Genomic DNA, 13,509 nt, shown 5'->3' on the forward strand with positions numbered 1-13,509 from the left:
TTGGCGGAGAGTAGCTTTACATGTGCCCTTTGCTGGTTACAGTGATGGGCACATGCGCAGTATAAACAAAAAAGTAAAAAAAAGCAAAACAAAACCACAACAGCGGGAGAGATACCTAATGTCTCTCCCCACCAACCAACATCCTTCCCCAACTCCCCTGGGCAGCGAGAGAGAGATGCCCAACTGACACTGCCTCCCTCTTCCCCCCCGTGGCAGCAGGAGAGATGCCCAATCTCTTCTGCCGCCAACCAACACCCCCCAACTCCCTTCAGCAGCAGGGGAGTTACCCTACGCACTCCTGCCACCATTCAACCCCGTGCCTCTGACGACCCCCGCCCTCTCCCCCTTACCTTATTTTCAGATGGCTGGCCAGAAAGATGCCTACTCCCTCCGGCCAGCTGACCTGCCTCTTCAAAATGGCAGGCCTTCCCCTCCCCAGTGCATCCTGAGATGCATCTGGGGAGAGGCCTAAGGCTCTGATTGGCCCAGACATATAAGGTCCCTCCCATAGGAGGGGCCTTAAACAACCTGGGCCAATCAGAGCCTCGGGCCCCTCTCTGGTACATCCCAGGATGCACCAGGGAGGGAAAGGCCCACCATTTTGAGTAGGCATCCCTCTGGCCAACCATATGAAAATAAGGTAAGGGGGAGAGGGCGGGGGCCATCTGAGGCATGGGGGTGAGGTTGCACGGTGGCGGGAGAAACTGTGCATCTCTCCCGCTGCCAAAGGGGGCTATAATACAAGCGCTCAAGGTGGGTGCTTTACTATTCCCACTAAAAAATAAAATAGACAAGTTTGATTCTACATTTAATTTTTTTCATTAGCCACAATCAAAACACATGCCACAAGATGCACTTTTAACAGTGCTGTCACTGTACCGGACCAGTCGCTGATTTTTGTAGCCAAAAGCGGACGCTGCTCTTGAAGAATAGCTCTGCAATTCTTAAGAATCTACTAGTGTTCATTTCAATGTTGAAGAGCCCATTTGCTTGGCAGTGTCAGAGACTCTAAACACGAAGATATGTTCTTATAAGCCGTTTTGATAATCTGCCACTAAAATGCATGCAGGCTAAACCGTCTGGAAACCAGTTTAGCAACCACGTTAAAAGTTTTGAGAATCTGGGCCTGTTATAGATAGTAATAGTCTTCATGTGTCTTAATCTCTGTTTCACCATGGGTTGTAATGCTGTTCTGAAACAAAGTGAGAATAATTGAAAGATCAAGGCATGTTTCTTCTTAAGAAACAATATTTTTTATCTGCTTCAAGCTAGCAATTATTACTGTGGCTCTTTATCTTTGGGAGTCTGAGAAAGAAGAGTACCAGTAGCTTGCCCATTCTATTCTTTCTCTCTCTCTCTTCCATTCACAGCTGTGTTGTTCAGTCAGAAATTCCTTTCTGTAGGGTTGATTTCTTTGTCGCATTGTATTTTTAAAAATCAGTTCCTTTTATCTTCCCTTGCTTCTATTTCACTGCCTCCATTACTGATTTACACAAGGTGGTCTTGTTTATACTCCTGGGTCACGGAGAGTATGTGTTTCCTCTTCTGTTTTCATTTTCATGTGAAGGAACATCAGGAGGCCTTGTTTGCTAGGTTAAAATGTAAAAAGCTTGTGGTTTGCTCTTTCTTTTTTGTTTCTGGTGGTTTGCCACTAACCTGGACTCTATCTCATTCCAGCAAGTACTCTCTTGCTCCAGAGCATTTGGGTTTTTACTTACAGTAATAATAGTGTTAATCCCCAAGATTGATCACACATAGAAACAGAGATTGTGATTTACTCGTGAGGAGCCATCTAGTCTGCTCAATTTTTCTTTTCCTGTTGCAAAAACATAGACCCAGACATCGTCCATAGCTTTTACCCTTCTTTGTATACTCCTGTTCCCTTGTTGTTGGGTTCAGTCCCAGATCTGCTACTATAGTTAATATGTACCTCCCCGGCAGTAGGCCAACTGCCTTAAAGATTTTTAGTCTCTGCAAGAGTAATTTGGTAATTTTGGTGGTAATAAGGTGCCCACAAGTCATTAGCAGTCAGTTCTGCTGCTCACAAGAAGGCAGGAGGGGGTTGTAGTTGCTAATTGGCTAGGTATTTATTTGTTTAATTTTAACTGCTTTAAAAACAGTGCTAAAGGAATGGAGCAAAATCTCCTTCTGTAGGTTAGAACCATAAATATCCACTGGAATAAAACACTGCAATAGTGAAAGATTAAGGCAGATAAAACTAAATGATACACAATATCAAGGCCGCCCATCCATACAATCTACTATTACATTACATTACATTACATTAGGGATTTCTATTCCTACTATCCCCTCCTCTCCCATAGAGATCCTGTGTACTTATCCCAAGCTTTCTTGAATTCAGATAGTCTTCATCTGTACCACCTTCACTGGGAGGCCATTCTACAAATTCACCACCCTTTCCCTGAAGAAGTATTTCCTCGGGTTACAATTGCCTTCACCTTCATGCTGTATCCCCTCATTCCAGAGCTTCTTTTCAGTTGAAAGAGATTCGCTTCCTGTGCATTTTCATGTTAATATTTAAATGTTTTTATCATATCAACTCTCTCCCACCTTTCTTCCAAAGTTATACATATCTATTTATTTAAGAATTTACTGGGGGGTTTTCACCATAAGACGCACTTTTTCCCCCCCAAAAGTGGGTGGAAATAAGGGTGCGTCTTATGAAGCAAATATACACATACACACCCCCGTCGATACCTTTAAATTGTGGTCAGCGGATGGCTGCCTGCTTATTATGTTGGGGCCAGTGGCGCACAAGTGCGCTAATGCCCGGGCCCACGACACTTCCTAATTGTGGTGGTTGCTGGTGCTTCGCTAGATGACTGCCTGCTGATTACCGGTATGTCGGGGCCAGCGGTGCACAAGCGTGTGGATGCGCACCACTTCCTGAATGGCTGCCATCAGTTCTCGCAAAAAATACGGTATATACTGCCTGGAATCTGCGGTTTCCGTGCAATAAATAGATATATAGGTAGCATAAGTTTACAAATGCTCCAGCAATGCTGCCACACATAAGCAGATAAAACTATCAACTGTGCAATCTTGAAAAAATAGTTGGTGTCTACAGTGCTGTCAATCCCGAAAAAGTAACCTCATTAATTGAATGGTTAGGCAAAACTCATCTTCTACCAACCTTGCTATACTCATGTCACCCCTCTCTTTAAATCACTTCACTGGCTCCCTATCTGCCTTCAGTTATAGTTCAAGCTCCTATTGCTGAGCTACAAGTGTGTTAATTCTACTGCCCCTCAATATTTCTCCTCTCTTCTTATAAAAATCACAGAGAACTCAAATTCTCAGATAAACTGCTCTTAGCTGAACCCTTCTCCTCCACTGCCAATTCCAAACTTTGTTCCTTTTATCTAGCTGCCCCCTATGCCTGGAATAAATTACCCGAGTTTGTCCACCAAGCCACTTCTCTTACCTTGTTTAAAAGTAGACTGAAAGCTCACCTTTTTGATATAGCCTTCAATCCACAACCCTACTCCCCACTGCCTAACAACCCAGCCAGCAGATTAACCGTTCCCCTTAATTGTATCCATGACATCTTGTTTGTCTGTCTTGTCTGTTTAGATTGTAAGCTCTTTCAAGCTGGGACTGTCTTTGTTGTGATTCTGTACAGCGCTACATACTTCTGATAGTGCTATAGAAATAATAGTAGTAGTAGAAGATAGGCCATATGATCTTTATCTTCCTTCATTTTTCTATGTTTTCTATGCGAATGTAACGTTGAAGGTCTGCATACTGATTTGGTGGGAGACAGTTTAAAAGGGTCAACTAAATATGAGATAGTCGTTGAGCAGCCAGGTTTGCTCATAGGTGGGTAAAGTGAACATGAATGATGGCACATGACGCAAAAGGTATTTTTAAAAATGTATTAATTTTATTTATTTCCATAACATTTGTCAAAAGATTATTGCGTCATCGGTTACAAGCGCCAAACGCTGGCATTTCTGACAAAGAAACCCCATCCCTTAATTGTTGTTCACCTTCAGACCAGCATGACATCATTACTTGTCAGCCAATCGGCCGACGGAGGCTGTCCTTAGGTTTAAACAAAGAACTTCTTTTTCACAAATCATATTTGTTTACATTACTTTCTGAATATGCATAAAATATTATAACATGCTCAAAGAACACTTTAAATCCAAAACAGCTTGTTTGTTAAAGTCAGCCTGCATTTCTCTTCAGCATCTGCTGATAAATTTGTGTCCCTGTCAGCACCAGAAGGGGGAGGCCTACTCCCCCCCTCCCTCCTATGCTGGAGGTCAAACCAGCTGACCCTTCCTGCTCTGAGTCTCTCAAAGACTGATACAGTGTTTCTGGCTCTAACTATTTCCAGATGTTGCCTCTTAGGTACCCTTTTAGTTTCTTATATCTTATATAAAACATTTGAAATTAAATACAAATAATTTTCTCACATATCATTCATACCACTTATCACACACATAATCACTCGTGGGATCCCACACACACATACCAACACACATATTGCATTCATAAGATACATATAACTCCTATCTGTATTCAAAAATATGAAACCATATATCTTCCACAAGCCAGACTGAGAGGTCTGGTATTAATTAGAGCCACGAGGCTCAAGGTGGGAAACGCAGAAAGAACAAAGAACAGACGGAGACAGAAAGTCACTGACACAAAATGGAGTCACTAACTCAAGATGGAGTTCTTAATCCCTCTAGAAGTATGTTACGCATTACCTGATTTCCTCTATGGTCTGGCTTAACAGCAAAATACATAAAAATAATATTATTATGCTTTTCCTTAATATTAATCTGTAGTGTGTTTTCCTAGCCTTGGCTACATTCATATTCAGATTTTTATTCACCAACTTTTTTGTACACTTCTAGTGGGCGTGGCCTTAACTAACACATATGCTTGTATCTAACTAGAGTTACCCAGAACCATACAAAAGCCGGCATTTTTGTAGAAAAAATCCACATTATACTGCACCATGTCCTGCACACTATCCATTCCATTAGCGCCCCCTACAGCCCACAAGCGCCACTCTACCTCATCATCGTCTGTGAAAGGTGTAAGTAAAAAACAATAGACTATTGCTTTTCAACCTTTTCGGACACAGAACCCAGTTTAAATTTGCTTCTCATCATAAAATAACTTCAAAAAGATATTGTGATTGATGCAGTGAAAATAAGCTTTTGAAATAATCTCACACCTACAGATAGCTATTAACATGTTTGGAATATACAGTAATAGTATAGTTGCCATGTTAGTTTACTTCAGTGCATCAGAATAAGGGTCAATTAAAAAAGTGTATATATATATATATATATGTATACGTGTATATATGTTTTTGAGCAGCTTTTAGGAGTTACAATTCATTAGGTCAAGTAGATGAGAAAATACTTATGTTTTTGTTTTGATAAAGGGAGTGTAGCTCTTAAAATGTAGTGGAGATAGGTAGTAGATGTCGTCTGCTTATATAATTTGTTTTGTTGATCTTGTAGGTTTAGAAAAACATTGCATCCTGCAGCCTTGTTGTGACCGCCCTATGTTTCATTAGTCACCTTGTTATTCTCTTGCAAGTATTCCATGACCTACTTTAGAGGTCTGGACCATAACATTAGAGGTAGTCCTCGAGGGCCATCAATGGGCCAGCTTCTCCCGAAAACCCTAATGAGTAAGCATGACACAGATTTGCATTACTGCTTCTCCAAGCTGGCCTATTAACAACCATCGAACCACCTGAAAATCCTTCCCCTTGAGGACTGGGAGTGAGGACCGAGGCACTAGAAGGTGAAGGATTATGGAAATATGTCGACATCCTTCTCAGTAAATACAGAATACAAGACTAGATAAGAAGCGCCTGTGGACCTGTGAAATGTATTCAGTTTAATATCCTACCCATTGATTCACTGAAGCATACAGTGCAGCCTGCCTGGTTAATTGTGACCTTAGTCAGATAGAAACATGAATGCAGATAAAGGCCAAATGGCCCATCTAGTCTGCCCATCTGCAGTAACCATTTATCTCTTTCTCTCTCTGAGAGATCCCACGTGCCTCCCCTCTCCCACCTTTCCTCTAAAGTATACATATTGAGATCTTTAAGGCTGTCCCCATAGGCCTTATGATGACGGCCATGCACCATTTTAGTAGCCTTCTTCTGGACCCACTCCATCTTTTTTTATATCTTGTTGAAGGTGCAGTCTCCAGAATTGTACACAGTATTCTAAATAAGGTCTCACCAGCGTCGAATACAGGGGCATCAATACTTCCTTTTCCTACTGGCTATACCTCTTCCTATGCACCCTAGCATCCTTCTAACTTTTGCCATCAGCTTTTCAACCTGTTTGGCCACCTTAAGATCATGACATTCAATCGCACCCAAGTTCCACTCTTCTGTCGTGCACAAAAGTTCTTCACCCCCTAAACTGAACCATTCCTTCGGGTTTTTGCAGCCCAAATGCATGACCTTGCATTTCTTGGCATTACATTTTAGCTGCCAAATTTCATACCGTTCTTCAAGCTTTGCTACGTCTTCCTTGATGCTGTAATTCATAATGGTGAAAAAATAGTGTTTGCTTCCTTCCAACGTCCCCTTTTTCAGAATATATCTAAAAAAAGGGAAGTTTTACTAATAGGTGATTTTAACATGCTGGAAGCTGATTGAAGTATCCCTATTGCAGGGTCTTCTAAAAGTAGGGAGATCCTGGATTTTCTACAAGGAGAATTGTTCCAGCAGTTGGTAATAGAACCCACACAGAATGGAGTCATACTCTACTTAGTGCTTACAAATGGGGAAAGTATTTCTGATGTTACAGTGGGTAATCATCTGGCATCCTGTGATCACTACATGGTACGGTTTAGTATTAAGACAAGTATAGAGAGGGCTCACTCAAAAGTAAAGGATCTAGACTTTTAAAAAAAACTAACTTTGTTCAGATGTGGGATTATGTCAAGGAATTGTCTGGATGAGAACGTCTGGAAGGAGTAGAAATGCAGTGGGCAAAACTGAAAGGAGTTATTGTAAGGGTGACAACTCTTTTTGTGAGGCAAATAAGTAGAAGTAAGAGGAAAAGAAGGCCACTTTGGTTTTAAAAAGTAGTAGCTGAGAAGGTAAGGAATAAGAGGTTAGCTTTCATAAATTACAAAAGATCACTGAAAGAGGAAGATAGGCAAAAATATCTGGAAAAGTTAAGAAGCTGGTCAAGAAGTCAGGAAAGTAAAGTTACACATGGAAGAAAAAATAGCTGGCACGGTAAAAACAGAGACAAACATTTTTTAGATATATCAGTGATAGGAAGAAGTACAAAGGTAGCATTGTGAGACTCAAAAGTGAAGGGGAGAAATAAGTAGAAGCTGATAAAGAAAAGGCTGAATTGCTTAACAAATATTTCTGTTCTGTGTTCACGGCTGAAGATCCAGGAGCAGGACCGCAGAAGACAAACGTGAATGGGGGTGGTGGAGTATTAGTCCCCGATCAATTTTCAGAGGGTTGTGTTCATGAGGAACTAGCTAAATTAAAGGTAGACAAGCAATGGGGCAAGATGTGCTGAAGGAACTTAGGGAAGTTCAGGTGGCTCCACTGACATTTTTTTTTTTCTTATATATTTATTGAGTTTCATTATGAATGAAGTATAACTTGTACAGAAAGGAAATTCAACAAAGAATAATAATTACATTATAAAAAGAAATAAAATATAAGCTTAAATTTTGACTCAAGTCCTCAAAAATGATCCAAAATGGGTAGTAAGCGAGTATTAAAGAAAATTACATTTACACAGGCAATAAACTAGTTGGGTGAGACTAGGGCATCCTTTCCTTTAACAAAGCACTCGGATCTCATCTTTCTCCAAGTGTGACGTTGAGAGAAACGTTGTCAGTTGGGACGGCTCAAAGAGGACAAATTTATGAGATCGGTAATAAATTACACATTTGCATGGATGATGTAAGTAAAAGGTCGCCCCCAGGGCTGTAACACCAGATTTTATTAGTAAGAATTCATTTCTCTGTGTATCTAGCCAAATCTGGGAACATCTGTATTTTAAGGCCTAGGAATTCTTTTTGTTTGTTTTTAAAGAAAAGTCTCAGCAACCAGTTTTTATCTGGTGGGAGAGCTACTGTTAGAAGTAAAGTTGCTGGGGGTCACCAATTCTTTATCAGATAGTTCTAACAGATTTGATATGTTAATTGAATCATGTCCCAATTCCTGTTGCTGTTGTCGGTCTTGTGCCATATTTGGAAGGTAATAAACCTGTGTGAATGAAGGTACTGACTCCTCAGGAACCTCCAATACTTCCAACATGTAATGTTTCAACATTTCCCTAGGAGCTACCATTGAAGCCCTAGGGAAATTAATCAGTCTAAGATTATTATTTCAGGAAAAGTACTCCAATGCCTCCACATTCCTTCTCAAATTAATATTGTCCTTAATTAATGTCTCAGTGATTTGCTTGGAGGCTTTTAATTCTTGGTGGACAGTCTATACAGAAGTTTTAGAATTCTCTACTTCAGTCTTTAAGTTTTTAATCTCAATTTCTTGACTATTAAGTTTCCCTTCCAGCTGCTGTAACTGAGGGTTTATAGATCTTGCCAAATTGGCTACAAGATCCCATAGAGAATCCAGTGTTACTTCCTAGGGATTCTCAATTTGGGAAAGATGTGACTCTAGTTCAGTTAGCTCACCCTCTGGCAGCGTGACTCATCAAACGACCTGCTTGTCTTGTTCATCCCCTGCCGCTTTTTCCTCAGTCTCCATGTTCAGATTTCTTTGCACCGGCAAAGAGTCCGATAGCACAGTCCCCTTCTCGTTCTCCTTAGCCTCCTGGAATTCTGACCTCCGGAAGTGCCTCCGCCCACGGGGAACTGGGGGAGGTGCTCTAACATCAGGGCTCAAGATCGTTGCAGTCTCGCCTCCACTGTACGTCTACTGCGGGAAGTTCCCCGATGGCAACTGCATGCCCTGCATTCTCCTCATTAGCTTCTCAATATTGCCGAAGACAGCCGTCCTGGAGCTCTGCGAGGCTCCAGCAGCGCTTCGTCCTCTCCTCTTCGGCATTGCCCAAATACAGGTAATAAAGAAGCAAAGAAAATTAAATTGAAGGAGTTTAAAGGGAGATGTAGCTCAGACAACTTAGCGTGCAGCCATCTTGGATCCCCGCTGACTTTTCAATGCTTCTCTAGAGTCAGGAGTAGTACTGGAGAAGGGCAGATGTGTTCCATCTACACAAAAGTGGAAGTAAGGAAGAAGTAGAGAATTACAGGCCAGTAAGTCTTACTTCTGTGGTAAGCAAATTAATGGAAACGCTTTTAAACAGAGAATGGTAAAGTTTTTGGAATCCTGTATAAATGCACATGAGTCAAGTCTCTTTCAATTGAAAAGAAGCTCTGGAATGAGAGGGCATAGGATGAAGTTAAGAGGTGATAGAGTTCGGAGTAATAAGAGGAATTACTTTTTTACAGAAAGGGTGGTAGATGCATGGAACAGTCTCCCAGAAGAAGTGGTGGAGACAGAGACTGTGTCTGAATTAAAGACGGTGTGGGAAAGGCACGTGAGATCTCTCGGAGAGAGAAAGAGATAATGGTTACTGCGGATGGGCAGATTAGATGGGCCATTTGGCCTTTAGCTGCCATCATGTTTCTATTAAATTACTTTTTAAATTGACATTTATTTTTGATAGAAAAATAGTTTTATAGTCAGATCTAAAGTAGTAGAAATGGCATACACAGAGCTCTTTTGAAGCATACATCATGAAGATAGATGCTACAGTGGTAAAAGGGAAGGTGGTGTCTTTATTATTTTTGAAGATTAATTCCTGTTGCCACTGGATCAGATGAATCCATTTTATAGAGGACAAAAAGTAATAACTGGGTAAAGATAATGGTAACATGACATTTGAACCTTTTCTGTCCCATAGAACATAATATAACTTGCTTCTTTTGTTCTCTTTTCTCCATAGTGCCCATGTACCTGTATCACAAACTACTGCAATTCCTGCCAGCGGAGAGTAAGTTCAACAAGGAAAGGCTATAATGTGTTTTGAAGATGTGGTTAGGTTCTTTTCCAAAGGGAAGGTGGCTTATGAGATCACTATTCTGTGTGTGTGTGTCCATCCCCACTAATTATTCAGAAACACTTTTGCATGATATTTATCAGCATTTCCATTAGCTTGAACACTAAATATGTTTTGGTTTGAAAGTAGCTCATGAGTAGACAAATCATTTTTCAATGTGCAGATCCAGAATTTATCTGTTACACAGCATAGGATCGCAGCAGAGGAAATAGCTCCGAAGACCTATATCAGCTTGCAGAGATCGCTAGCCCCAGCAATCTTTTCTGCAGGCTGCTGCTAGTAGGTAAATCATGTACGGGAGGCCAGGGGGAACACGCAGGCCTTCTGGGGAGGATGCAAAGTCCTTCAGGGGGGTGGTATAGGCCTTCAAGGGGGACAGGCAGGCTTTCAGGGGTGGGATGCAGGGCTTTGGGGGGGTACAGGCAGGCTTTCAGAGGGGGGCAGGCAGGCCTTGAAGAGGGGGATGCAGGGCTTCAGGGGTGGGGTGCAGGCCTTCGGGGGCAGTGCAGGCTTTCAGGGGTGGTGGTACAGGCCTTCTGGGGGGACAGGCAGGCCTTCAGGGATGGGATTCAGGGCTTCAGGGAGGGGGTGCAGACCTTCAGGGTGGACAGACCTTCAGGGGAGTGGGCCTTGGTGTAGAGGTGCACGGAGGGAGGGAGGGAAGGGGGGGTTCAAAGAGACGTGCATATGCCGGACTTTGGGGGGAAGAAATAATGGGTCTAAAAACAGAGAAGAGGGAGAGAGATGGTGGACAAAGGGATTTAGGGAGGGAAGGGGCAGAAAGGGAGAGAAGTTGGACACAAAGGATGGTGTGGAGGGGGAGATAGAGATACTGGATAGGAGGGTAGTTGGGAAAAGAAAGGGAGATATGGTGGATCCTGAGATGGTGGGGAAAGAGGGAGAGATGCTGGATGAAAGGGTAGTTAAGAAAAGGTGAATCTGTGGATAGAGACAAAAAAAATAAAGGAAATATGCCAGACCTCCAGGGGAGGGAAGGGAAACGGAAGGGGAGGACAGAGATAGAAGATGGATGGTTAGCACAAAGAAAGAAGGAGACCCTGGTAAGCAAGTTATCAGAAGACAACCTGAGCCTTGAACCAACAAGATTTGAATAATGATCAGACAACAAAAGGTAGAAAAAATAATTTTATTTTCTGTTAGGTGATTACAATATGTCAGATTTGAAACGTGTATCCTGCCAGAGCTGGTGTTAGACCGCAAACATGAGCTAGGATTTAACAGAGAGAGGAAAAGTCTTTTTTGTTTGTTTATTTTGTTTACACCACAGCACCAGTGTGGTTAAGAGAAGGCAAAGGGGGTGAAGAGGCTATAAATTAAACCCACCAAGATGTTTTTTTTAAAAGAAACACCCAATTGGGCATGAAAATCGAATCGAAAAATCGATTCAATAGGCTGAATCGAATCAAAAATTTTTTTTCCTGAATCGGGCAACACTAGTAGGGACAGTTGGCCCTTTTGTCAGCTGAGAGCCAGAGGTTATCCCAGGACAAGCAGGCAGCATATTCTTAACGCATGGGTGACGTCACCGACGGAGCCCCGGTACGGACACTTTTAACTAGAAAGTTCTAGTTGGCGCATACGCGAGTGCCTTCCCGCACGACGGAGGAGTGCATGGTCCACAGTTTCTTCGTTTCCGCGGAGCGAAGAAGACGCATGTGTTTTCAACGGCCGTTGAAAAATCTAATTTTTGCCTTCCCGCTCGCGAAATTCTCTTCTTTTTTGCTTTTTCCCTTCGGGTTTCTTTTTCGTTCTTAAAAAAAAAAAAACTTTACTTTTGTTTTTCCCTTATTTTTCAGGCCTCCGGTTTTGATTTTGCGGAGGCCGTGTTTCCCTTCATGCCCCCTCAGCCGGGCTTTAAGAAGTGCCAGCGGTGTGCACTCCCGATCTCTCTCACTGACCCGCACAATTGGTGTCTACAGTGCTTGGGTCCAGAGCATCGGGCTGACACCTGCACCCGCTGTGCTACTCTTAAAACACGCACATTGAAAAATAGGCAGATCCAGCAGAATATCCTTTTCGGTACCGGATCTGCCATGGAATCTGCCGCGCCGTCGACGGCACCGACTACTTCGACGCCTGATCCTTCCTCGGGGTCGCTGGCACCAGGTAAGCCGGCTAAGAAGCCTTCCACTTCCCTTGAGCGCCCTCCTGCCACAGCGGCGACGCCGGTCTTCCCGGCATCACGCCGACCCCGCAAACGCTCTGCCCCGATTTCGGTGAGTGCCTCGTCATCGGCCTCCTCATCGCCGGGGCATGGAGCGGCACCTATGGTACCGAAAAAGAAAAAAGCGGTACCGGTGCCTCCTCTGGACGACCGCATTGCGGCCATACTCCAAAGCCAATTGCAGGAACAACTACAGCAGCAACTCCAACACCTGTTGCCAGCAATGTTGGCCCCACTCCTTCCGGTACCGGACTGGCCCGAGCCTCGCACCATACCACCGGTATCGACCCCATCGGAACCGTTGAACACGTCCATGCCGGTGCTCGTGGCTGAACCACTCAATCCTCCTGTGCAACCACGCTCTGATGCTGTCCCTCCCCGACATCAGGAACGACACCGGTCCCCCTGAGACCGGGACTGGCACCGGTCTTCCTCCCCCGGTCTTCCTCCCCCGGTACCGTCTCGATGCGCTCTGGCAAGTCTCTCTCTAAGACTCACCACACTGAGCCATCCACACCACCGTCCCGTCCTGCACACCCCGACGTCAGGGACCCGGACTTGTGGGAAGAATCCCCACCCGGTACCGAGGATGAGGTTTCGTCAACGGACGAGGAACCCTCGATGGTCGATACCGGTTCCAAACCTGAACAATTCTCATTCACCAAATTTCTTCGGGATATGTCGGCGGCTCTTTCTATCCCATTAGAGTCTGACTCTAAAAAGTTCCAGGCCTTTCTCGATGCCCTAGACTTTGAACAACCCCCCAAAGAATTCCTTAAGTTACCCGTCCACGACATCTTACAGGAAACTTTTTACAAAAATTGGGAAAACACTCTCACTGTACCGGGAGCCCCTCGAAAACTGGATAGTTTGTACAGGGTCATTCCGATCCCGGGGTTCGACAAACCTCAACTACCCCACGAATCTCTTCTAGTCGAGTCCACCTTAAAGAAGACCCAGGGCTCCAGTGTTTATGCCTCCACCGCTCCTGGCAGAGAGGGCAAAACTATGGATAAATTTGGCAAGCGACTTTATCAAAATGCAATGCTTGCCAACAGGGCTAATAATTACACCTTTTACTTCTCCTTCTACATGAAGCATTTGGTGCAACAACTATCATCCTTGCAAAAATATATTCCTGAGCGTAAGGTCCCCTTTTTCAACAACAAATTTCCAGCCTTCTTCAACTACGGAAATTCATGGTTTGCTCCATTTATGACTCCTTTGAGCTGACCTCTCGAGCATCTGCCA

General features: G+C 43.5%; 1 protein-coding gene across 6 annotated transcripts in view; it reads left to right on the forward strand.

Moving 5' to 3' along the window:
- FAM13A (family with sequence similarity 13 member A) overlaps window positions 1-13,509 on the forward strand; it is a 416,553-nt gene that overhangs the window by 275,011 nt on the left and 128,033 nt on the right. For all 6 annotated transcript variants that reach the window (XM_033959097.1, XM_033959069.1, XM_033959088.1 and 3 more), the window contains one exon: window positions 9,960-10,007. In XM_033959097.1, the coding sequence (XP_033814988.1) occupies window positions 9,960-10,007 (48 nt within the window). The remainder of the gene's footprint in view (window positions 1-9,959; window positions 10,008-13,509) is intronic.

The sequence above is a fragment of the Geotrypetes seraphini genome, chromosome 1, assembly GCF_902459505.1.
Source record: "Geotrypetes seraphini chromosome 1, aGeoSer1.1, whole genome shotgun sequence".
NCBI lineage: Eukaryota > Metazoa > Chordata > Amphibia > Gymnophiona > Dermophiidae > Geotrypetes > Geotrypetes seraphini.